Source organism: Neolamprologus multifasciatus, chromosome 8 (genome assembly GCF_963576455.1).
Source record: "Neolamprologus multifasciatus chromosome 8, fNeoMul1.2, whole genome shotgun sequence".
NCBI classification, from domain to species: Eukaryota; Metazoa; Chordata; class Actinopteri; order Cichliformes; family Cichlidae; genus Neolamprologus; species Neolamprologus multifasciatus.
This window is the reverse complement of record NC_140446.1, coordinates 13493589-13519711: the sequence shown is the minus strand read 5'-3', so window position 1 is coordinate 13519711 and position 26123 is coordinate 13493589. Positions and strand designations below refer to the sequence as shown.

Genomic DNA, 26123 nt, shown 5'->3' with positions numbered 1-26123 from the left:
TTACTTTCTTTGGAGTTACCAGGAAAGTCTGAAATCAATAACAAAGGTGAAAAGCACGTTGGTTAAAATTTACAAAGAAAAACTCAAAAGGGGGTTTTATTCGAGTCATTCTATAGCTGGTTATTTGATTTAAAATGTGCCGAGGAGCTTTCAACAAGCTTGAATGCCTCCAATTTTTATAGATCATTATAAAAAGAAGTCACTGTGAAACCTATAAAAGAAAGAGGAACTTTCTTAACACCACTCCTTTTTTCAGAGCTTCACTTCAGCACTCAGTGAAACGAGAGTTGTAAACAAAGTCATTTTCGCAGTGAATCATTATTCATATGCAGTGTGATATGAATCTGTAAGTGATCAAAGTGATTACATATACCTGCTGGACAAGATGAAAGTCCCGCATGCACCCAGATATCCTGTCTTTTAAAAGTAATCATCGGGAACAAAGTCAAAGACAAAACTCATTACAGTAAAAGACAAGCCTTTATTTTATCAGTTTAAAAAAAAAAAAGTCCAAAAAAAGGAAGGAAAAAAAAAAGGTCTTGTTAATACCGTAGCAAGTTTTTAAACATAATGTACACATCAGTGACAGAACAGTTAACAGTGGAAGCTATCAGTGCCCCTTTAAACAGGTGGAACAAGTAGGGGAACGGTTGTACTGATGAATGGATGAATGACAGCAAGGTGTGACTGATGACATGGGTCCAAGATGAAAAGATTTTCCTCCAGATTATCATAAAACCAAAAAAATTGCTATACAAGTGTAACATCTGCCTTTTTTTGAACTAGTATGTGGATTTATTTAGGACGCTTCACTGATTCTAGTAAGGCACCACTTGAATTTGAATGGGGCAGTGCAACATGTGGATGACGTTTGTGAAGTTGCTTTGAAAAGAAAAAAACAAAAACAAAGTGTGGATGTATTCCTATGTGGGTCCGTTTCAGACAGGTGAAAAGGATGGGGTCAAAAACATTTACAAACAAAGGAAGACAAACATCACTGGGATTTTGCTGCATACACTTTAGAATATACAGTACAATAAATATAAATAGACTCAGGGAAGACTGAAGGACAATGTGTGGACACATAATGTTTTACATTCGAGTCAAATATACAATGAAGAATGGAGAGGAAATAAAAACCCTGCAACTGGATTCTGTATTTGGCAAGAGAGCCGGTAAAATCTGGACGCACACTCATAAGAGAACGGCGTTGTCATTAACAGGCTGTCCTGAGGTCAGATTTGTCACTGAACTTCCACAGAACATCAGCTCTTCCACTAGAGATGTGCAGTCCAAGGAGAACTTTAAACACGTATAAATCGTTACAGCTTCTCAAAATAATCAAGACATGATGGCCAGTATGTCCTCACTGTTCATCCCCTTCATAGAGACTGAGGCAGTTTAACAACATAAAATTTCATAGAAGATAAATGTCAATTTTGGCAATAGAGACAAGCTCTGCCCAGCTGATGCAAACTGCATCTAAAAGACTTTTTAAAGACTTCATCAATGTTTGAATCCTTCTCAAAGGCTGAGCATCAATGCAAGGGAGTTAATTTAGGAATGTATGCGGTATTTAAAAAGAAGATTTTTTTTTTAAATGAGATTTTAACAGGACACTCATAAGTATGAGCATCATGAGGTGACTGTGGGTCCGACTTGACTTTGTCCAGTGTATGCTCCACTGCTTTAGCCAAACTGGAAAAAGAAATTTCCAGGTCCAGAGTCTGTAATAAATCACAAAACAAATATTCAGTTAGTGTTCAATAAACCTATATTATGTATATATAAAAACCATGGAGTGAAGAAAAAACGTACCTGGGCTGGAATCGAAAGTGAATCCTCCACTGTGGCCACCAAAGAAAGCCCTGAAGATGTTGTTTGCATCAAAATCTGTAGAAACAGGAAGTAGAGCAAGGTTAACATGGAGGATAAAAGGAAGCCAAAGATGGGAAAAGAAAGGAAAAACAGCAAGGAGAACAATTTATGTGATATATTGCACATATAATTTAAAGAGAAACAGGAACTACAAGTGTTTTTTTTTTTTTAAGTACAGGTCCAATCTGTAACAGATAACTGGACGTAAATGTACAGCCTCATACTGGCAAACCAGTATTAGAACAGTACAGATATTTGTCGATTTAAAAATCAGATATATCAGCCAATATTTTTCCTTTTCAGACACACAATACAAAAAAATTCCCAAACATTTACTTATTTAGTTCTACTTTGATCAGCTGGTTGTTGCTCTTGTGAAGTTGCAAAGCGCCCTCTGGTGGACAAACTGTGCAACACCAACACTCGTAACCTTGTCAAAGGGTTTCTTCCATCTCAGCTGTTATACATGTGATACCAGCTGATCAGCAATTAGCCAGTATCAGCCATAATTTCAGCCTGTTGATAAATCCTGTACGTCACAGTATGAATTGGATTTCTACTCTATTCACAAGGTATGTTGCTCTTTGTTGTATTCTGTGAGAAATATTCAAAACAATTAATATCTTCTGAAACTTTACAGCCTACTTTCTGGACAAAACGTAATGCAACATTGTTGCCTCCTATGTTAGTTTTGTTTTATGTCCATATATTGAAAACAACTTTTGAATCAAATTAGTACCTTTAAAAATGTATCCTTTCTAAAGGAAGATTTTGCACATTGTTTTTACTGGACTTTGTCTCCACAGCAGTATATAGACAACAACATGCATCGCAAATTTTATTTCCTGTTTGCAGACTGGTGACTTCAGAAGATTTTACCTCTAAACCCTTTACAATTATAACCACAAGGTGACACTGAAAAGACCAAAACATGCTGCCACTAATCACATACAGTGATGTTCTAAGATGAGACTTAGAAACAGTGGAACCTATTAGAGGTGGAAGATATATATAATAACCGTGTTTGTAAAAGTTGATTCATAGTTTCTATGTGGATTAGCACATACATGTTGTAATTGTCTGCATTTTGGCTATAAATGAAGCTTATTTCCTTTTCTGGAGAAGAAAAGGTTGAACATTTTTGCGTGAGTTGGACCAATCAGCTTTACTACTTTACTGCTGCTTTGCGGCTGATTTCAGTGACTTAATCACTGCTGACAGCTGCAGCTTCTTATAAACTGGCGATGGAGAGCACTTCACTTCCAATAACAACGGCATACAAAGCCAAGGGACGCCTCCGCCAGCACTCCACCGTCTCCACACATCTTCTCACATATTTTACACCATTTTTTTTAAAATTAAATATTTTGTTTATTTTAGTAGAGAAACAAGGTTTTTATGATAAAAATTAGTAGTAAAACTTTAACAATAGACTTAACAATTTTATTTTGTAGCACATATTGTAGTTTCTCTTAGACACACAGATATTAGTTTGAGATACAAAGTTTTTGGTTTTTTTAGCCACATCACTCAGTCCCATTACCTAAAGGCGACTGACACTTGATTTTGTAGGGACCGTCATGGGATGCCACATTATAAAAGGCCTTCTTACACAAGCAGACATTTTAACTGACATTGCTTAAAATGGTTAGTAATGTATGAAAATTTGTCCGTGTTCTGTTAAAGCGTCCCATTAGAGTCTTGACAGTTTGACAGCAAGTCAGGGACACGGGGAATGGACCGGAGTTTCTAGAAACTAAATTATGGAAATTAAATTGTACTTTGTACTTTTTTCTGTGTTGACATGTCTCAGTGTTTAATTTAAATGAGACCCCCAAAAATCTTGGAACTTTCTCATGTAAACCTGGGCAATAATCATATACGAAGTCTACAGAAAACCCAAAACCCTTAAAAAGGCTTTTGCCCTTTTTCAAATGTACACACAACCATTGTTCAGACAATCATGATCTCCTGGGTTTACTACTAGGTCTAAAAGGTCTATTGGTCTTAATAATTACCCAAGTACAAACAAATGCCCTATAATAAATGACAAAGCCATTGCTATTTCCCACTATGACAGGTCAAAATATCTTCTGGGTTACTCTTTTCTTTAGAAGCACCCGTTTCCCAACTCAATGGAGAACTCTTTGAGAAAAATGTGAAAAGCTGATAGGAGCACAGAAAATGTACCTCCGCCATCAAAACAGCCATCATCCTCCAGGTCGTGCCCGTTGTCATAGCGGACCTTCTTCTTCGGGTCGGAGAGGACAGTGAAGGCCTCACCCACTTCTTTGAATTTCTTTTCCTCCTCCTTTTGCACCTCTGGTGTTGCTGAACTGTGACGGTCTGCAAGACAATTTCAACAGTTATCTACAATAAATCCTCGAGATAAGTGAGACTCAACTGCTCATGATCTTAACACAATTCACTGGTTATTGTAATGTGTAAAGTACAGAGAAAAAGTGATGCGTTGTCTTGTCATTGGTTGGCCTTGACCTACTGTGCACACTGCACTTAAATCTGACCAATACTCAAGGCAGAGACCTGATTACTGTGAGCTGTACTAGTGTGAACTGTGTGGAAAGACTAGGACAGCTACCTGGGTGATGCATGAGGGCTCGTTTGCGGTAGGCTTTCTTGATCTCGTCCTCAGTGGCATTCTTCCCGACCCCGAGCACCTTGTAGTAATCTTTCCTTTTGCTCTTCTTCAGCTCCATCTGTGCCTTCTTCAGCATTTGTTTGTGATCTGGAGGGAAAGAGAAATGCAAGCCATGTGAGAAAAACTGAACATTAAATTCAATCAGAGCTTAGGAAAACAAGGAGAGCAGCTCACCTGAGGTTTTCTCTGTCTGATAAACTTTTTCATAGTCCCGTACGGCCTCTTCATATTGCTCTGTGTCCATGTAGCTACAGGTAACACAAGGTCAGACACAAACTTTACAATGCTGAACAACGAAACACACAAAGCATGGAGAACTGACTCAGAATGCCTGTAACATACCACTGAGCTCTTCTTAAATATGCCTTGATGTAAGTGTCATCTAGTTTGATTGCACTGGTACAGTCTTCAATGGCTTGATCAACTTTCTTCAGCTGTTGACGAAGAGATAATGACAGTGAGCTGACAGGATACAAAGAACCAGAAGACCCAGAATACTACGATTACTAATATTAAGCAAATTATAGCTAACAACGAGAGGAAACTGTGGTATAATGAAACAAGCTTTTACCTTTGCTCCTGCTGTGGCTCTGTTGCAGTAGAGTTTAGCGTTGGTCTTAATGTTGTTGGGGTCTATCGCGAGTGCCTCGGTGTAAAGCTGATAGGCAGCTTCATAGTTGTTGTTCTTAAACGCCTGGTTTCCTTCCTCCTTCTTAGCTTTTAATGCTTTGGCATTCTGGTGAGCAAAGAAGGCACCGATACTTTTCAGTCCTTTTGTTTTAGCATTCTTAAAAATCCTTTAATCTATTTGTATTTTCAATGGTTTTTTCAAAACATATTGTGTGCAAACTTGAAGTCTAAAAACATCTCAGATCATTTTTCATCCTTTGAAAGCTGATTTTTGGATTATATTTTAAATTTAGCACCGACTACTTTACTGTGTACCCTTGTTCTTCTGCCGTGTAAACACACTGCCAAGGTTGCTTATCTTTTCACAAATGACTGCAAAATAATCACCTGAAGTGTCTATTATGTCAACAACATTTGTGCTTGTACACACATAGAAAGAAATACGGGGACCCATTTAGAAGGACCTTGAAAAAGGTCATATGGTGTTTTACCTTAAAGCAAAGCTCCTTGAATTTAATCATCTTCTTTTGATCATCTGCCTCCATCTCACCCTATGACTAGCATCCTACTCTGTCACATCAACCATCTGGTTGTCCCCCTTCACTAAAATCACAAGCCTCCACTGAGGTCTTCCCTTTTATCTCCTGCCTGGCAACATCCTTTATCCGGTATACCTCCTCTGCACAAGTCCAGACCATCTCAGCTTGCCTCTCTAACTTTGTCTTGTATTCTTAGTTTGCAACTGTGGAACTTCAATACAAAAAGGACTTGTAAACATGTTGTTGATAATGCCACCTACAGCTCAATCTTACCCTGCAGGCCAGTCGGGCTTTTTCATGGTCAGGTGCCATTTTCAGAGCCTGGACAAAGAACTGCACCGCTTTATCGATGCAGTCCTCATAATAAAGACACAGGCCTCGAACGTACAGCGCGTCTGCATTTGTAGAATCCATTCGCAGGATGTCACTGTAAAGAAAAGGCTGGCTTTAAAGAATGGCACAAAGAAGTGGAATAAAAAATAATGACTGTCCATCAGCTGCTCTTACCTTGCTACAGACTGAGCTTCTGGATAGCGTCCAAGCAGAGCAAGACATTCTGCTTTGAGGATTTTGAAGCGGTGGCAGGCAGAAGCCAAAGCTAAGGCCCGGTCCATGCAGTACACCACCTGAATCAGGGCCACAACCAAATACTACACAGTTATACCCCCATATTACATTCAGAAACAGGAAAAACTGAAATATTTGGAGCTTTGTGAAAACTAACAATCCATGAATCCACTGGATAGGTCACCATCCATCACAGCGCGCAGTGGCTGCTGTCTTTGTAAGAAGGCTGCCCGATTATGGCAAATAAAAAAGAAAACAAAAAACCCCCGCAATTTCTTTTGTTCAATATTTGATTTGATTACCTGAAGACGCAAGTTATTTAACTTTAAGACTGAGGGATTTTCTTTAACTTTAAAATTTATATGAAAAAAATCTAATAAATGAATAAAAACAAAGCGATGTGGAGGTGGTGGAGGATGCAGGTTCATCCGGTCGGAGTTAGGCTCTGACTCTGAGATTTGGCACTATAGCACATCTCGCAAGCGCAACTGCCGGTCCCTGCTGGCTTGCCACCACCGCGGGATTTCTGCAATGGAGATGGGAACGTAGAGAGGGGCCAGGCGGCAGCAGACTTGCGTGCCTCAGCGACCAGCAAGGTAGCTAGCCGGAGCCGCCAGCCAATTGTCGCATTCCACCGATATCGGTCTGCATGTGACACTGAGTAATCTAGAGACAGGCAACTGTTAATACTTCCACAGGTTCACCTCAGAAACTGTGACAATTGTGTTTCTTCTACAAAGATTTTGTTGCCTGAAGGCTCTCTGTTAGTCATATTGTACTCAACAGCAAGTGAGTTTGAGTGTTTAGGGAGAGCTGAAAGCTTACTGCTAAGAAGGAAAGGTGTTACACAAACACACACACAGGCTTTGTGATGAGAGCCCATTTTCTTGTTTTCATAATCGTTTAATGTCAAAATTGTACTTTTCATATAAATATGAGTAATAGCAAAGTCCAACATGTAAACGCTAAACTTTTATCTAATCACACAGACATATGACAAAATCCTTTTCCAGCATATTTATGTTTTAGTGACAACCACACACTCATACAGTGGCAAACAAAACCCAATTTATAATTTACAAGAATGCTAAAAAAAACAAGAGAAAGTGCATAAATTACCTTTCTGAAATCCCGCTTTTCAAAGCCAAAATCTGCCATCCGCTGATATTCCAACAGTGTTGCTGCATTATTTTTCTAAAATTAATAAAAACAACAATAATTACTAACAGATGGATTCACTCAAATATTTAGCTCAGCATGTGATCCTACTCAATGCTTGTTTTTATATAGTAATTAAATAAAATGATTAAAGCTTCCCACCTCCTGCTGGGCCTCTCTATTGCTCGGCTCCAGTTCCAAAACCTTCTGAAAGCAGCGATTGGCTGCCATGGCATTTCCCAAAGACAGGTGGCACTTGCCCTCACGTAGATGCCCCTACGAGATGGAACGGACATTTCTCAGAACATCATTACCGTGCATGTATGATGTGCGAAGCGGACAATACATGTGATGTTCTATATGTGACAAGCAGTTCAAACTCACCTTCATGAAACAGTCATCCAGACGCACAGCCTGCTGGGAATCTTCTAGAGCCTCCCGAAAGCGGCAGAGCATCATGAGGGTGGCTGCCCTGTTCCCATAATAACTGGCATTTTTGGGGCATGCATCTTCAGATTTTTAAAAAAAAAAGAAGAATCATTTATGTGACAAAAACAAAATGATACAGGTGCATATCAGAGACCAACATCTGGGCTTGCCATCACTGACAACTGTAGTGTTTCAGCATCATCAGAAAATAAAAATAAGAAGGTAAACTCTGACTTCCCCATTTTTTGTTTTTCTTTTGTCCCAACTTGTATGATTACAGGATGGTGTGCAGCTGAATCAGCCACTGCCAAACTAAAATCATGTGCCAACAATCAGTGCATGACTGTACCGCAGGCCTTTATTGGGACTGTTCACTGGCAGCATTTCTCAACAGCAAAGTATGAAGAGAGGGCGTCGTTGGGTGTTTAGAGTCAACAATGAGACAACTTAAAATCAAGCCACCAAGTATACTCACCAATGGCCTTGGTGTAATAGTTGAAAGCCTGAGAGTAATCCTTCTTGCTGTAGTATGCATTGCCTTGCTCTTTGAAACTTTCAGCCAGACTGGAGAGTGGAGAAAAAGACATAATTAATTAAAACTACTCAATAAACCAGAAAACTAATAAACCACTTAATTTCCCCCCTGAAGGTGGAGATATACAGGAAGTGTTTAAACAAACTAGTGTCCCCCCCGAACCCCCCTATAAACCTTTTTATTGTAGTTTCCACTGATGGCTGAAATTCCTGACTGTAACTGAATGAATGACCTTGACTATAAAACAGTGATACTTCTTCTAGTACCAGTTCTCACTTTTCAGGGAATTTCCAGCCTGCAAAGTGTCCACAAGGACTCGACTGTGCTTCACCTAGAACTAGGACAGCAGATCTGGGTACATACAGTCCTGACTACTGATAGCTCAAGTACTAAACATAGCCATGAAATTCACCTGCCGCAGTCTTTTCATAAGTGCCAAGTGTTAAAGGAGAACTCAACACTGATTCCCATGTATGACTTAATGTAGCAGTTTTTATGTAGCCCAAATTGCACCCAGGTACAATAAAAGTACTTTTCCGATACAGTAAATGTGGGTGCTGTTGCGACATTTGTTAGCCACACCTAAGAATGCAGACACAAAAAACCCAACAAGCAACAAACTCAAGCAAACAATATTACACCACTTTAACGGAGATGAAACAAGTCCAGGTGACTCACCAGTGGATCAACCACAAATCACACATACCTGACTGAACTAAGTTTCATGAAGTTTCAGAAACTAATAATTACTTTCAAATGGCCTGCTATAGTTACTATATTATTTTTAAGTTAGGGGTTATGGTTTAGTCTTTTTTTTAAGTGATAGAGTCTGCAGTTTGTTGTTTCACTTAAAGTGAACAAACACATGAGAATTCTTATTTGGTGTAAATTCAAAATAAAATCAATTATCTGTATTCTATTCTTCATTTAGAAAAATGATATCATTATATATTTTTTAAAAAAAATAATGCAAAGCCATTAAATGTCTTCATGAAATATAAAAAATTCTTTAGAAGTATGCGATGTGTTAATGCCAGGATCCCACCAAACCAGAGTTATGTCTGTGGCGTTTCTATCTTCCTGTGAAAACCTGCATGCCTTAACTGCAAACAACAGTCCAACATAGCGATGGATACTAATAAGACCATATAGATGTTTATAGAACCTACTTTTTAAATGGATTTCCTGATTTATTCCTGGACAATGGTTTGTATATAAAGAAAACATAAAAGTTGTATTATCTCTGAGTCTACACAATGTAGAAAAAGCTTGAATTCTCTCCGAGTTTGACGTCACAGTTTTGCAATTGTGAGAAAAAAAAAGCTTGGAGGCATACAACAACAATGGAATAATTTGATCCATTTCAATTGAGTTATGGATTTTTGCAGATTAACAGTGAAAATGGAATCAACTTAAAATTTTAAATTAAGTGAATAAACCTGGTGTCTAACTCCAAATTGCTCAACCTAAACTGTCCCTGTGTACTCATTCCTGTACATTCTGATCATTCTCAATGAAAATCTTGCCATCTTTAAGTTTGCCTCCTTTCTTTTTGTTTGTGCCACCGCCTCCAAACCACACATCATCACAGTCTCACTACCATTTTGTTGTCACTGCTCCACCCTTCCAGCACTCTTTTTCACCGCTCCAAATATTTTGTTACTTTGATCCCTGATTTTGAAATTCCAAATAATTAATTATAGATTTCTGAAAAAGATACGATGCGCAACATTTTTTTTAGTTATTTTTTTGTTTAACTTTTTTAGCCACAAGAGTTATAAATGATTTTCCAAGGATTACTTGCCCAATCGGTTTGCTTTCTATCAAACTTTAACATTAGGATAATTCTACTAAAGCAAAATTAGGCTTTGGGGAGTGACTTTGCTCATTAATAAGCCCGCAAATCATTAAGGCAATCAGGTGGCTTTACTGTGTTCGATATAAAGTCCACGGAGCTTCCTGTTGCGACCATTTGATAACAATAATGCGTTACATGTTTTAGTTAAAGAAACCCAACTTTAAAAACAGGTCAAAATATTTATATTACAATCCTGAAAACAATTTCCTCCCGCACACTGAAGTCACATTTACATTTACGGTACGATTAATCCAGGTCTCACTCAATCCTACATTTTAATCTTTCAAGTTCATCGTTATGTAAACCTGACAAGGTATAACACCTAACAGTACTTTTATTATCCCACGCAGGTGCGTTACGGTGTATTTAAGCTGAAATGCAACAAAGGCCGCATGCACGAAAGGAGACCAATAAAAAAAATGTTTGCGTGCCAAGCGCACGTTGATGACTCGTTTCCGATGCGATTCACCCGGGTGAGCTGAGGGTGCGAGGCGCTCATGCTCGATTCCCTTTAGGTGCAGAACCTTCGGCATAGTCTCGTTACTGTTTGAATACAGTAAAATGGCATGAAACCTCTCGGGAAAGTATTGAAAACAAGTAATCACTTAAAATTAAGGTTATGAAGGCTTTTGCTGATCATACCTGACAGTCTCTTATGGAAGTTTCTCGAATATGAAAGCTGGAACTGCTAGTATGCAATAAATAAGATGCTTTCTTAAGGATGAGACTTAAACACATATTGACATACAGCTCAATGACGCCCAAATGGGTTAAGCGCACGTGAATTATCGGATACCTCATATTGACCATGGCAAAGCACGCCAGTTCACCTGGTTTTGTTTTGTTTTCTTAACGAACAATCTGGCGAGCTGCCCGGTTGGCTAATTTGAGTTCACAATTTTATTTTTGATGTAAATCCCCCAAACAGTAACAAAGCAAATGCCCGAGATTTCTAAAAAGCAAGATTTAAGAACGCTGTCGAGTTAAGCTAGCACGGTTAGCTTGGCTCCGGGGTGACCGCACTGATATTTCCGAGCTCTGTCAGCTAACCGGCTAATATCACTCGGATTATTTTCACTCCACACACGCATCACAGTGAAACCCGACGAGTAGGTATACTTTTACCGTTCAAGGTCCTCCTGGTTGCAGATTTGCGGCTCTGTTTCTACCGGCACGTCGATGTCAACAGCTGCCATTTTTTCTGGAAAATACTGCTGTGAATTGACGTAATTTCCGGAAATGGCTATTTGTGTCAATTCAAAAAATAGGTCACCATAAAAAGAAAAGAAAACAGTAAAATGTACAACACGAAGTTTTATTAGTTCTTAAAGCGGGATATGTGTCTGTAGTAGTAGTAGTAATGATGTCCATTTATTTCATGAACAAAATGTTATAGATTTATGAGAATTCGGTGCGATTGGTGGTTTGGACTTTTATTTTGAAGGATGTATATAGACACGTCCTATTCTAGGTTTCATAACTTCATTATTTGCTTCCCTGCTGTTATCAGTGTTATTTCTCTTATTTGTATTTACAGTATATACACATCACTACACACTTTCCAGTAGTGGGCTCGTTAATATTGCTAGGAAGTGCCGAAAAAACATTCATACAGATCAATGTGTCTAAATGTAGGTTATTTTCTGGCAATACTAAAAGTAAAATCGTCTTTTTATGTTACCAAAAGTAAAAAAAAAGAAAAGAAAAAGAAAAGAAAAGAAAAGAAAAGAAAAAGAAATTAACCAGTAATATGATGCTGTTAGCTTTAAACCTTGAAATCATCTATATACCTTCACTTGTATTTTACCTTACTTATTAATTTATTTCTTTGTGTTCACCCGGGAGCATGCAGACTTTTCCAGATAAAATAACCCACAACTGTACGTGTGGATATGGATTTTCCTATCTTATAAATCTGCTTATGAAAGTGCTCAATATGCAAACAATAGCATTTATTCCAGACTATAAGGTCTAGGTAACAAGAATGACTGTAAATAATTTATTGGACCAGTAATTAGATGTCGTTTCTAAATATTATATGCCATCATTATAAAAATCCCGATAGCCACAGTTCTTTATAATCTTTTTTAAAACCAATCTCTATGTCAAAAAAAGGTACCAACATCTGTGTACTCTTAGGTTACACTATTTTACACTTTATTTGCCTACCAGTAGAGGGCACTAAGCTATTAAAATACAGGCACAAGGAACAGATCAACTGCGACTTAATCAGGTAAAAATATTTCAAATCCTCAGTGGTCAATAATTCACCACATGTGTAATTTCTTCTACAACCCGTAGACTCATGTCATATGACGCATTCATTTTATTTAATTATAAACACAATAATTCTGAACCCCGTTTTGTATCAATCGACTGTGTTATTTTATGACATGCGTCCACTATGCAATTATAAGAAGAAGAAAAAGACACTTGTTTGCCTGTAAAAAAAAACAAACAAAAAAAACACAAGCACAATGATTTAAAAACCAGGGCTATTTATAAGTTCATATAGAATACAGTATCAACATTTTTTTTTACCACATTATAATTTACATTATTGCAATTGATGCACAGTTACACTAGTCATTAATTGTACTGGGTGACACTTAAAAATACATATTGCTTAGGGTGATTTAGCACAGCCATGTAGGATAGAGATTTCTATAATGAGAGGACACTGTTTTTCTTTTTTAAATACACTCTATAAATAATAATTATAATATAATGTTAAAGACACTTTAAAAACTTGTGGATAAAGCCTTTTGATATGATGAATAACACACATCCATCCATCTGTTCATATTGCACAAACAGCATCAAGCTGTTACAGTTTGTTAATTCACTGGAAATACTTGAAGTCCCCTTCTTTAGCTTTTCTAAGGCAGCATAAAAAAACATTAGATAAGTTGCTAGATATAAGGAGTGTGTTGTTCAATGGATTGTATTTATCAAGATTTCTAATTTTGATTTTTGATTATTACAAATACACTGCGCTATTGTTAAAACAAAACACTCTTATATCTAAATACAACTACATTATAGTGTGTTTTAAACCATTTATGTTTAAATAGTGCTTATACCTGCTACCGTAATTCTGGGGACTTTAAGTGTTAATGCCTATGAAGCCATCTAAAATTCTCCTAAAAAACATGCATCATAGTGGCTCCTGTCATCAGAGTTTTTGATTACCGAGTTCCAATTTAGGGAACCAATCTATGATTGAGGGTCGCACAGTAAAGACTGATGTGTCAAACACTTGTAACACTTATGTGTATATTCAAAGGATGGTGGTTAACTGGTTTAGAACTTTTAAACTACTGGTATTTGTCAGTGTTATGAAGATTTATTCTTCTAGTATGGCCAGAACAGAGTTTAAATTAAAGAAACATTCCCTTGATCCTTTGCTCTGATGTATAATGGTAAGACATGGATGGTAGTAGTGCACACTTTCCATGTAAAATGCTTTCAAGCACAGCACTCTTACAACCTTCAGTATCAAATAAATTATTTTAAAAAAGGCATTTTGTATTTGTTGATGGCTGTAAAATTGTAACATTTGTCAGGATTCGTTGTCGTCATTGTCGTCGTCTCAGCCTGACAAGTTACAGATCTGCACTTTTTTTTGTCATATGTTGGCATATGGAAATCAGCAGTTTTCCTGGGAGTTTCAGATTTAGTTATGAAAACTTAAGCAAAGATAAAGTGTTTTTCTTCTTCTCCCAGAGTACAACTTCCTAAAATGAAAGAATTTTTTGGCAACAAACACTGTAACACTTAAACACCCTAGTGTATTAGTTTCTTATTATTTTATAAATAAAACTAGAGGATGCTTATTCTTATGGCTTCCAGAGGGGTCCAGACCCCGGGGAACATGCACTCAACAGTTTGCTGACAGGAGACAGCTGAGCAATGGTCCTTCCATTTTTAAGTATGAGACGCTGGTCAGTCAGCGCCAAAATCTCAATCCACACCAGGGGATTGTGCCCTTTGCTCTTATGACTTGCCAAACTTGAAATAATATGTTGTCCCCACTCTCTCTGTGTAGTGTCCTTGTCACTCAGAGGGGGCTGTGATTTGTTCTCAGAAGACCAGTTTAATCTTTTCTCCCAGTTTTGGCTAGGTTAGGTCAGCTCTGCTGTTGGTCCTTCAGCATCATGCTCCCTGCTAGTAAGGAGAGAAGATAATAGGAGCATGTGTGGCCCTCAGCGGTCCTGGGGCAGGCCTGAAGAGCGTGGGGCTGATCAGGGGACCCTGGATTATGGCTGTAGGGCCCGGTGGAAGCCGTAGTGCCAACGGTCCAGACGCCATGGTGCACAGGGCAGCTGGATTAAGGGGGCTGGTCAGGAAGCCCGGTGGCAGGGCCTTGGATAGCTGCTTCTGTAGGGCCAGTTTAGTCTGAAATCAAAGACAAGAAAAAGTGTTCAGCCTGAACAAGCATCTGTAAAGCTGTACTTACACACAGTGATGCTCAGAGTTAAATGCACATGTCAGCATTGTTGCAAAAAATGCTGACAGGTGCAAGGGACAGCACTTAATTTGCATCTGACAAGTTTGTGTATGTTTTGTTTGTGCTGTAAGTGATCTTGAATGGCCATCTGTGATTTAGACAAAAATAAAAGTGGACAAATGTGTGTGTGTGTGTGTGTGAGAGAGAAATTCTCACCGCTAAGACAGCACTGGGCTGTAGTTTATTATAGGGGGTGAACTTCGCCTTGACAGGCTTCCCAGCCAAACGCTCTTTGTGTCTCCTGCTGTTCATGTGCTAAAAAAAAGGACAGAAAGGAAGGAATAAAGTCATTTTGTCAAGACAGCTCACACAAACTCCCAAAGAGTTACCTTGTAGAGTATAAAGAGTAGTCATCCTGTATTTTTAGCATTTGTACATTGACAGGTGGTTTATGCAGCAGTAAAATTAGCAAAGTAAAATAGTAGGATAAGTATTCGTACCTGTTTCAGCTGTGACTCTGAGTTGACAGACACTTGGCACAGTTCACAGTGAAAAGGCTGATTGTTTACACCAACTGGTCTTGCTGGTCTGGCTTTGCTGCCCATTCGCTGCTTAATTCGACAGGCTGGTCTGGATGAGGATGTCATCTTGACCCTACGTTGTGGCTGGCTGGTATTCTGACCGTCCAGCATCTGCTTGTGCTTAGAGCCTGATTCAATCAGTACCAATCAGACCGGAAGAACAGATGTTAAATAATATTATTAATAAAGAATAAAAAGATTGAAAGGGCAAAAAACAAAGAGATGAACTACCTACCGCTACAATGAGCCTCCAGCTGGGAGCTGGAATTGACCGTCACTTTGCATGTAGGGCAGTGGAGATGTTTTTTGTTGCTCTTGGACTCTTTAACCTCTTCCACCTTCACTGTTTCCTCCTCGCCTCCTGTCGAGCTTCCCTGAGGCTCAGACTGTGGTGCTGAACTGGTGGCCGTGCTGCACCCTTCCACATGTGGAACGTTTGAGGGAAGATCAGAAGACTGAGAGCCCGGGGAAACATGGGGGGATAGGTGAGGAGAGGCTAGCGACGAACAGTCCGTGGATGAAGTTTGTGAAGAGGGAGTGGCAGCCAGTGAGCTCCCTTTGCTGATTTCCATTTGCTGCTGTGCAGAAGTGGATGACGTGACTGGGCCTGTTAACACATCAAGTCGTGTCAAGGCTTATTTTTATAGCACATTTTAAAAAACTTTAGTTCACCAAAGTGCTGCACAGGTTATGCAAAATGAACATAAACATAAGAAGAAAACCTTTCATTATGGGTATACTGACCAAACTAGCGTTTTTAAGGAAATACTAGAATCCAATTTGCTTTCCAGTGGAGAGTCATTAATTACGAGGCTTCAGCTGCCTAATGTGGCAAAAACAATCCATTGAGAGCAGTCAAGGTACCACGACAAGGTGACTGAAGGGGAAGTTAAGAACGGCAAAGGGGTGAATATTATTATGTAGATTCACCCCTTCATTATGCATTAATGATGCAAATGGAAGTACAGTAGCATTTTGACTAAATACAATTCCCTGACTTATGTCACATTATTAAAATTAATATTTGGGCCAAACTGCCAGGCAACAACCACTGATCTTGTTATGAGAATACAAATGTGAGTTCTGCAATTATGCAGCAAACTGCTGTAGGACTACAGTGGATTTTGTACACCCCAAAATTCAGTATACAAATATGAAAAACCAGAAATACTGGCACCGATTCTTATATTCAAGTTCCTATCAGTGAAAGCATCACATAATTGTTCCCAAAGGCCTCAAGGTTGCATGCAAATGAAAATAATACTGGTTTAGACCGCAAGCATAATGTATTTTATAGAGGAAAATGTAAGTTCTTCATTACTCTGCAGCACATCTTTTGTTGTTTGGCACTAATACTTTCCTATAGAGTCCATAAAGCTGTAAACTGAGATGTCGAAAGGATAAATGAGGGGTCAATCCCCTTTTTGATCCCCGAAGTCAAAATGTTTCAAAGAGCTGCACTGCTATCACGCAGGGTCAGGTGATTACTCTCTCGTCTCTGTTGGTTTCTCATTATGACCATCAATTTTACATATTAGTAGTAAGATAATAACACATACTATAATGTTAAATTAAATTTGATCCAATGTTAATTGAATGTTAATCTGATTTTAAACAGACAGTTAAGAGAAAGTCCAGACTTTTTCTGGGGGTATGAAAAATAGAGTATATTAACCACTAATTACAAAGAATGCAAATGCTAAGATATATTTTTATTGTAATATAAGGGACTAAATGCAGCAGATTAAGCCACAGACTGAGACCAGTCTGTAAAGGTATCACTAAAACCCTATTTTCATGAGGGTTTCATGCTTAGACTCACTGTTTTTAAATTTCAAATACATTTTAGATGTTTTTGTAAATTTATTTATGCATTTATGGCCACACCTCGTGTAATTTTTAAACTTACAGAATTATTTGATTTACATGAAACATGATTTCTTCACAGTCAAAGTATGAATAATGCATTTTCTTGACTTAAGTTATTTCTTTAGAAAAGAACCAGGCCCTGACCTCCCTGTGCAACTTTTTCTTTGTTCTCATCCTTTCATATAATCCTGCTATTATACTTATATTACACTCATCTCTCTTTAATTTTCATATCTTTTCTGCTTTTTTCCCCTGCCATCTCAATCATTCTTCCTTTGTCCCTGCGTCTCGCTGTCATTCGTTCGCTCTCTCTGCCGAAGCTCCCTCTGTCACCATCAATCAACAACCATGGCAACCACCGAATGTAACAAGCTTATCATTATGTGGTTAGAGGGAAATTGATAGGCGCTGGAAGAAAATGGAAGAGAGAGGATCAGTAATGAAAAGGAAAACCAGACAGAGGAGAGAAAAGAAGATGGTGTGTTTTTAGTCAGGAAGAATGGGAAGTTGAGTGACTAATGACTAGAAAGAAGTAAAAAAAAAGCAAATAGCAAAGTCATTACTCTTTGCTGTTAATGCAACTATACAGCCAATAGCTATAAAGTTAACAATATGGAAAGGACATGGGTCAGTAATGGTAAGCACTAATGTCCCCATATTTTTTCTGGGGATTTGTGGTCTGTGGATTTCATTGAAGAAATAATTGAAAAATTAACGGGAAAAAAAAAAGATCAATTGATAATGATTTCTGCTGCCCTTCTCATTGAAGAACTCCAAGCTCTACTGAAGCACAAATAAGTTAATTAATCAGATCAGAACCCATTTTCAGTGCAAAAATATGAAAACAAACAAACAAAAAAAAACATTTTCTAAAAGACATATCAATTCTACCATCTATGCAGTAAATCTTAAAAAAAAAAAAAAAAAAAAAAAAAAAAAAGCAGCTGGAAAGAAATGAAACCCTGCTATAATATTCTTTGCTACATCCATTAGCCACCACTGCTGGCTACATCCAGACCATTTTTGGTTTTGAAAAGAATACTCGTGGGCAAATATTACCCGTACTTCTGACCGATTTTCCATAATTTTCTACACTGTTTGACATGTCCAAGTGACATGACTAAGTGACAGCACCTCATTAAATAACAGGAATAAGGAACTTGGATGTGGGACTCGTATCACTGTTGAATAAAAACCAAAATCTGACAGTAACACTACCACATCTCTGTAGATGGAATCTCTGCTGAGGTGCTTTAAGGCTCCTCATCTTGCCGAATGTCTTAGCTTGATGTGAGTAATTACCTGTCTGACGGATCCAATGATAGTAGGACAGGTAATAGCTGGTAATTAACCAGCTGAGTGGCAGCTACCAAGCCTTAGTGCTTACGTCTCCCCAATTACATCTAATTACTCAGAGCGTGGCGAGAGGACTGGATTTAGAAAAGAAAAATGTATACCTGTTTTGTCTTTCGATTGAGAGTCTGTTGGCCCAGTTACTCCTCCCATCACACCCTTGTCCCTATCTCTGTCTTTGCTTGATATTGATTGACTCTGTCCGTTCTTCTGCCGATTCCTCTGGGTCTCCAAGGCCTTTAGCTTGCGAGCATGCTTGTGACCTTTGTAGTGGGCCTCTGCCTGGGTCTAGCAATCACACACACACACGCACACGCACACACACACACACACACACACACACACACACAGAGGAATGTGCACACAAGGGCAAAACAAGCAAAGGGGAAAGTCAGCGTAGAGTATATGCACAGAATGACTGATTAAATTAGTGAAGGACAGCACGAAATCAGTAAACTGTAATAGTTCCATCTGTTCCACTGCTTCGACTTCACATGCTCTTATAAATTTAGGGGAAAAAAATATGCGTTTAAGCATTTGACTCTGAGGGAGAATCACATCACCATTTTGATAATCATCATTGTCATGATGATGCACAAATGAGCATCAGTTGGACTAATGGCATCTCATGAGCATCCTCTGAGCTCACTGGCTCATCTTTCCACTGATTCGTTCTGACACAAAATGGCCCGTGTCCGTTACACTGTGACACAAAATGACCTCTGTGCCTCCCTCTGTAAGAGAAAACACATTTGTGGCAACGAGACAGCAGACACATGCAGATATGTGTGATCCCCATATGACTCTGGATATCTGTAGACAAAGCTCTACGGAAGAAGATCCGCTTCCAGCTTCATGTCAGAGTATACCAACAGTGAAAACAGCCGAAGCAGGATAAAAAAAACATTAAATTTTAGTATTTAATATACAAGAATTATCTTTAGGAAACAAAATAAAGGAAAAAAAACAATTTTGCTAATTATTTCATTAATAAATATAATAAATCTTATATAGGTGTCCTGCTGAATATTTACATGACATCTTTTATAACCAAGCCATCTCCATGACGACTGATTTGCAAACTTTATTTTTTGAACAGAGACAAAAGGAACTTCGTTCGATTTTATTTATGAATATAACTGTGAGTCATTTACATAGATTGTGAAATATATATATATGACGGTAAATTACCACAGATTAGTTGGCAAAAAGTTCAAATATTGCTTCAGCAACTTAACCAAACAATCCAAAACATCATGAATACAGAACAAGCAGTACTCAAAGGATAAGTTGGTGACAGCCGATACTTTTCTTGACATGTCAAATTAAAAATGTGTAATTTAATTTAGCCCTTTGATAGACTAGGGACCTGTCCAGGGTGTACCTGCCTTTGGTCACATGACAGGTGGGACAGGCTCACCCCTTCATCCCCTCAGCCAACAACCTTGAATTGAGTAAGTTGAAGAAAATGAACGGAATAATTATGTGATTTAATTATTACCTCTTCCCCCGATAAAGATTACATTTGACGACCTCCCCTTTTCCCATGTGTTGACACTTGAGTATATATCAATAAAGACATGGTTTGACCACAGTTAGAATAGTTTTATTGGGCTTTTCCAAGGGTAGCTGCATAGGCAGGGACCACCCTCACTAACTTCTGATGCAAATGGAGTCATTTTGTTCCTTAAGCAGGCCTGAAATATTACAGAAACCTCTCAGTTCAGAGAAGAGCTTCAAGGGTTACTTCTAGTAGGCTTTCAAGAGGTTAAATGTCTGCATTTGCCATTTTCCTTATGCAGCATAATAGTTACATGATTCATACTTAATTCTTATACTGCATAAGAATAAACTAAAAGTTGGCATTTAGATGAGTAAATGATAGTATGAGACATAAAATCCCTTTTTCTCTCTGTATGTATGCATACCATGTGTTTTAAATACAATATACCTAATACAACAAATAAAAATAGACTCTATAAAATAAAAGCTGTTTAAGTAACCTTTTCTAAAAAGGACAGAGCTATTTTTAAAGGGTCTAAATGAAACTACATGGGTCAGTGCTGAGATATTGGAGTTAAATAACCTTTAATGGGTTTGTTCTTTTCATGGCATTGACTTATATAACAATAAGAAAAATATGATGACATAACCACACTTATCCTTTAAGAGCACATATTTTTTGCAACCCCAGTGCCTTTCTGTATAATAAAGACACAAGTGCACTTCCTAAAGAACGGAGAATCAGTGAGACAAGACTTCAAGTATCTGGCTTCACACAAGGCTGTTAGATAATTTGTAATTGCTCAAATTATCCATACCAGTTTCAAGGCACACACTGTACACCCCTTGCTAATGCACATTCAAATTCATAGTGTGCAGACATGATCTTTAGGTGAGCACAGATTGTGCATAGAGTGGTGGGGTAGAGGTCTCCCTGTCAACACTTTGCATAAAGCTTGGACTCCTACACAAACAGAAAGGGTGGCACCATGGGTCAAAGTGTGTGGTTGGGAATGGAGGGCTGAGCAAAGGGTATACAAGCCCTTTGGCTACGTTGAATGTCAGTGCACACCAACCATTCAGCGTGATTTTCCACTGAGTCAGGCGGACGACTCTGCTGTCATCTGCATACTGCCATACTATCTGGCATGCCAGTGTAGTATGAGTTCACCATGTTCCACCATAGCATCGTTGAAAGAAAAACGCATGGAATAAGAATCCCAGGACTGCAAGACCAAGATCTTCAGTTACAGACACTTGAAGGAGACCAATGACCTTCATTCAAGCTGCTTTATGCATTTGTCACATCAGTGATACTCTTCACACACAACAAGCAACTGTCCACGGAGCAGAAAAATTAGGTCATATCATATATGATCTGCTGATCTGTCAGACCTTCATGCTTTTTAGTGAGTTCAGCAGCTTTAAAGGAATAATCTGAAATTTTTACACCAATCCCACGAAGGTTTTACTTTCACAGTCATCCTTATTTGACTTCATACTGGACAAACTGCTTGAGCTTCCCATTAAGGATACATTCCCATCCTCATTAGTGCTAAAAAGCCGCTCTACTAGCAAGACCTTACCATAAAATGTGTGCAAAAGAAGGACATAGGAATCATAAGACACTGAATTCTCTCCACCAACTCCTGAGAAAGCTCTCTAGTATTTGAATACACCGCCATGTCCACAAGCTAGTTGCAGATCTTGACCTTTAAGCCTCTTTGTTAACTAAAAAAGGTTATTGTATGAAAAAACCAATATGAAACTGTTAAGAGCAATCCAAAATGCTAGAAAACCAAAACAATGGGCTAAAATATGCTAAGACGTGCACAGGTAATGAAAAGCTACAAAGCTTAGCAGATGTTATCAATTTACTGCAACATCTAATCAGTAAAACAATAGAAATTCAACTGCAAGTAAAAATAACAGTTTAACCAGCATAACTGGGTGTGGCTAAATCCCATTTAAATCCCAAGTTGAAGCTGTGTGTCCAGCATGAAAAATAGGATGTAAAACTGCAAAAAATTATTCAGCTATAACTTTTTTATGCACTACACAAACAATGAGCATAAAAAGTGCTACACAGCTATACTGGACTTTCTCTTTAATTGTGAAGTGCAAGTGCACTGTTCTGCCCCCGGTTGGGATCCGGTACCTGCCTGCAACCTGGCATCCAACTCCTGGGTCAACCAGCACTCTCAGCACAGCTGCAGGTAACACAAAGGGAGGAGAGAGCCTGTTAGCTAGAAAACAGACTCCATCACTGTGCACCCAAAAGTAAAGAGCAGAGACAGAAAAAGAAGATTAGGAAGCAAGAGTAGTAGGATAATCAGCCTGGACCAGTGTCCTGCTTCTTTAAAGTTTCACAAAAAAGCAGAGTCATTGTCATTCTCCCTGTTACCTCTTAACAATATAAATGCAAATATGTATAAATGAACTCCATAGGCATTGAAGTCAAATGAATATGAATAAAATGTGATAAGGAATAAAAGGCAATAGAACTAGCAGACTGGTTTCCTTTAAAGTGGCCTGTGATTTGAAAATAGAGAGGATAGAAATGTAACAAGCAGAGTGATAAGACAGATAGCCAGCAATAAGATCATTTTTGGGATGCAAAAAATATTACATTATTTGAAAATATGTAGATGTTGTGTTGACTGCAAAAAATGGTAAGAAGAAGAACTTCAGAGGAGTGTTTGGAAAAGCTATGGGCATAAATGTATTTTCGTGCTGCAAAAAATTATATGATTTACTGTCTTTAATGGCTAAAAAAACCCAGCTATGTGGTCAGAGGTGATTTTGTATCTTCTTGTGGTGCACGAGAGATGATTTCAGGTTATTTTAAGGTTGCATTCTAGATGCTAACAAACTTTCCTTTGTGACATCGAGGAAAAGTAGAGTTACAGCACTTACAGTAGAGTTGAAGCGCAGGTGGCAGATGTTACAGGAGATGATGGGTTTTTTCTTGGGTGGAGTCATGCCAAAAGTGTGGTTGATCACCGCCTTCTGCACTGGGTCCATCTATAAGGTGAAACATACACATATACACCAAATTATTGAATTTTATAATCCAGGACCTGAGATTTTGTTTTGTGTTATGTGCAATAATTAAATATAAATAAATATATTTTGGCATATTTCCTTTAAAAGGTGGCGTTCCTAATGATTTTATTTGCAAAATGGAGCATATTTATTTGTTGTTAAAATGTGTTCCTTTAACAAGGATTTAAATCTGCACAGATGTACAAAATAACTACCCACATTTCTACATCCGTATTTCAGATTAACTATGAATCAGTGCTGATTTTGCTGATTACTTTGATTAAATAAGGTTGTAAATTTTTGCTTAGAGTCCTCCTGTGATTGGAAAAATTACTGTGCCGCATGTGATAAACGTAGATTTCTGGAAGAAAGAGCTGTAAGTTTGTTTTTAACATCATGTGTAAATTATGTAAAGGCAGCAAACTGTGTATATTTTTCTAAATACGAGCTGAATATACGCATGTTTTTAACCCCCACAGTAAAGCTGTGATATTCCGGCCATATTTTTAGCTTTAGTTGTCAGAGATGAATATTTATCCAGCCTCCCACCTGCCTGATACATTTAACACTTTCCTCAGACTTTACTCATTACAGGTTTAAGCTGTGACTATAAAAGCCGCCCCCCCCAAAAAAACATGTGTTTTATGTGCCAGACAGAGGTTTTATATTTGGAATTTCTCATGTATGTTTATGAATGCAAGTAGTTAAAAATGAAGTATAACGTGGCTATTCAGTTCAAGTAAAATTCAGTTAGAATTCTGAGTTATGTTTGATGATTTGACCTGATGATGACATGAGCTTTCACATAACTGTTTAAACTGTTAAAAAATGTTAAGTATTTCACATAGAAAATGATAACAAATGTAAATTAAAAATCCTTCAAATGTATTTGTTCATCTTAATTTTGGTGCTGGCCTTGTTATTTAGCAACAAATAAAACAAACACAATATCTGAAGTTGATTCAAAGTACTGAATTTGTATTTTATAGCTTTAAATAGTCATTTTTAATATAAGGCTCAAATTGATATCAGTGTAAATAAGGGAGGCCATCATCATCATTAGGCTGAAGAACCAAAAATCAGAAAGACCACAGAAGACAGCAAAAATGCAAGAATGGAAATACAGAGGGTTTACAGCAAGGTGCAGAGCACTGGTCGGATTAGACTTATTCCAAAATTCTCTAAAAGAACCCGCACAGTTGTGAAAATGATTATTTTGGTTATATAAAATCAAAATTAACTTGCACCTTGTAGAAACTTGCAGTGATGAGAAGAGAAAAGCCTTTGATGAGGTCCAGGGGTTCTGCACTTCATGCAGTCATTAAGTGCGGGGATTATCATTTAAATATTCAAAATAATCTTTAGATTTAAATATTAGTTTGTGAGTCGATTCCTGAAAATGATTTCAGTTTTTTTTTGTTAACCTCGTTGAGCTAACGCTTAAACTTCAATCACATAGTGATTTCAAATCCACTGTGGTGGTGTACAGGCAACTTTTGGCAAGAAGGCAAATAAGCATATGTCCAGCACTGTCTACAACATCATAAAATATAATGTGCAAACTGTGACTAATGACTGTTTCTATAACAAATGCATGGTAAATGAAAATAAACCTAAAGATGTAAATGGTCAAGGAGCCAAAGTTGCAGTATGTGATACATGTACGAGAGAAAAGCAGAATGGGTTCTTACCGTGTTAAAATTGGGGAAGAGGCTAAGCGGCGAGGAGCCGTTGACCCTGAGCGGCAAGAAGTGCTCCAGCTGGGCATGAGTGTGCTGCTGAAGGGATCGACCTGGCATGGGCAGGGAGCCCAAGAGAGGGTGGACTTGGTTCTGGGATAGTGCTCCTAAAGCAGGGATGATTAAATCAGAATAAATTCTGAAAAGACACAAATTTCTATTTCAGCCTTTTTCATTTTAGCCCCCCAAAGCTGCACATATTTCTACACAAACTAGGATAAAGAGTGATTTTAGCACATATCTGAGACTGAGACGCTTACCCACAGTGAATGATTCACTTGGTAAAGCTTTAATGACTTTAGTAATAGTGGGGGACAAATGATGAAATGCTTTGTGTGGCCTTTTCCTGCTTTACAAGTCTATAGTTTATCCTGACAAATGTCGTTGCCCTTTAGTATCTGTGATTGTCTCGGTTCTTTGTCTGAACAAGCAAACAGCTCAGTCAACATACAGAGAAAAAGAATCGTAATGAGGTTTGATGTACATATTCACCATTTTTCTATCTTATGCATACATTACTTTACATCTCACTGGAATTTCACCAGCACATTCTGCTTTAAAATCTCCTTCCACGTGACCTCTTGTCTCAACACACTTAACTGTAGTTGGCCTAAATGCTTTAAGACTGCACATGCTTTAAAGAGCAACATGGCAGTGACCTTTGTCTAGCCCCAGAGTAACATTAGTGTGTTCGCATTAAAAACCACAGTTTCTTACATAAGCATGGTGATTACAGATCGTTTGTCGTGGCTGTGTATGGAAAGTCCGGAGGTTGTTCGCTAAAAAGGGTCATGTGTAAAATATTAGAATGTAATATAAAACTGGCTTCAGAACTTTGTTACACAAACTTTACCCTGTGATGAAAATAAACCATCTTATTGACAAAGAGGTTTAAAAAAGGCAAAATTAAAAACAATATTTTTTATATATGGTGTAAGAAAAAAGCTTTGCCTGTGTAGGACTGAAAATGATCAACCTGCACGACTGAGGATGGAGGATTAAGAGAAATGACTAATTATGGATTTAGAGAAGATAAAGTAAAATATAATGTACATTAGGCTTATCTCCAGCACATGATGATAACGCATATTAAGCATTACTTTTTGAATGACAGAGAATCTGGAAGAAAGGAATTAAATAAATGGCAATTATATAAAATGTAATGTAAGTGACTGTTGTGACATAACGCCAAAACAAACTTCCTTAAAATGTCTTATTCATAAACACCTAAACATTTTCTCTAAATAGATGCAATCATAATGTTGGAGTTTAATGATGTTATATTTCAGTAAAAGCTTAGCAACCAGAAGGCAATTTTCCTCAATTTTCT

General features: G+C 37.9%; 2 protein-coding genes across 3 annotated transcripts in view; both read right to left on the bottom strand.

The window, feature by feature from the left end:
• Window positions 1–461: 461 nt before the first annotated feature.
• On the bottom strand, window positions 462–11498 carry LOC146512662 (dnaJ homolog subfamily C member 7-like). The gene is made up of 14 exons (XM_085170893.1): window positions 11379–11498; window positions 8336–8424; window positions 7816–7940; window positions 7594–7707; window positions 7393–7467; window positions 6214–6332; window positions 5980–6133; window positions 5109–5273; window positions 4880–4971; window positions 4712–4785; window positions 4478–4624; window positions 4069–4224; window positions 1819–1893; window positions 462–1727 (listed from the first exon to the last, which is right to left on the bottom strand). Exons 1-14 carry the CDS (start codon window positions 11447–11449, stop codon window positions 1690–1692), a joined length of 1494 nt encoding a protein of 497 aa, XP_085027019.1. The 5' UTR covers window positions 11450–11498; the 3' UTR covers window positions 462–1689.
• Window positions 11499–12034: 536 nt separating this feature from the next.
• The window catches only part of LOC146512661 (zinc finger protein 385B-like), a 76230-nt gene continuing 62141 nt past the window's right edge, over window positions 12035–26123 (bottom strand). For both annotated transcript variants that reach the window (XM_085170891.1, XM_085170892.1), the window contains 7 exons: window positions 24746–24900; window positions 22926–23033; window positions 18611–18794; window positions 15520–15891; window positions 15204–15412; window positions 14920–15018; window positions 12035–14651 (listed from right to left, as the gene is read on the bottom strand). In XM_085170891.1, the coding sequence (XP_085027017.1) occupies window positions 14421–14651; window positions 14920–15018; window positions 15204–15412; window positions 15520–15891; window positions 18611–18794; window positions 22926–23033; window positions 24746–24900 (1358 nt within the window). In that variant the 3' untranslated portion in view covers window positions 12035–14420. The remainder of the gene's footprint in view (window positions 14652–14919; window positions 15019–15203; window positions 15413–15519; window positions 15892–18610; window positions 18795–22925; window positions 23034–24745; window positions 24901–26123) is intronic.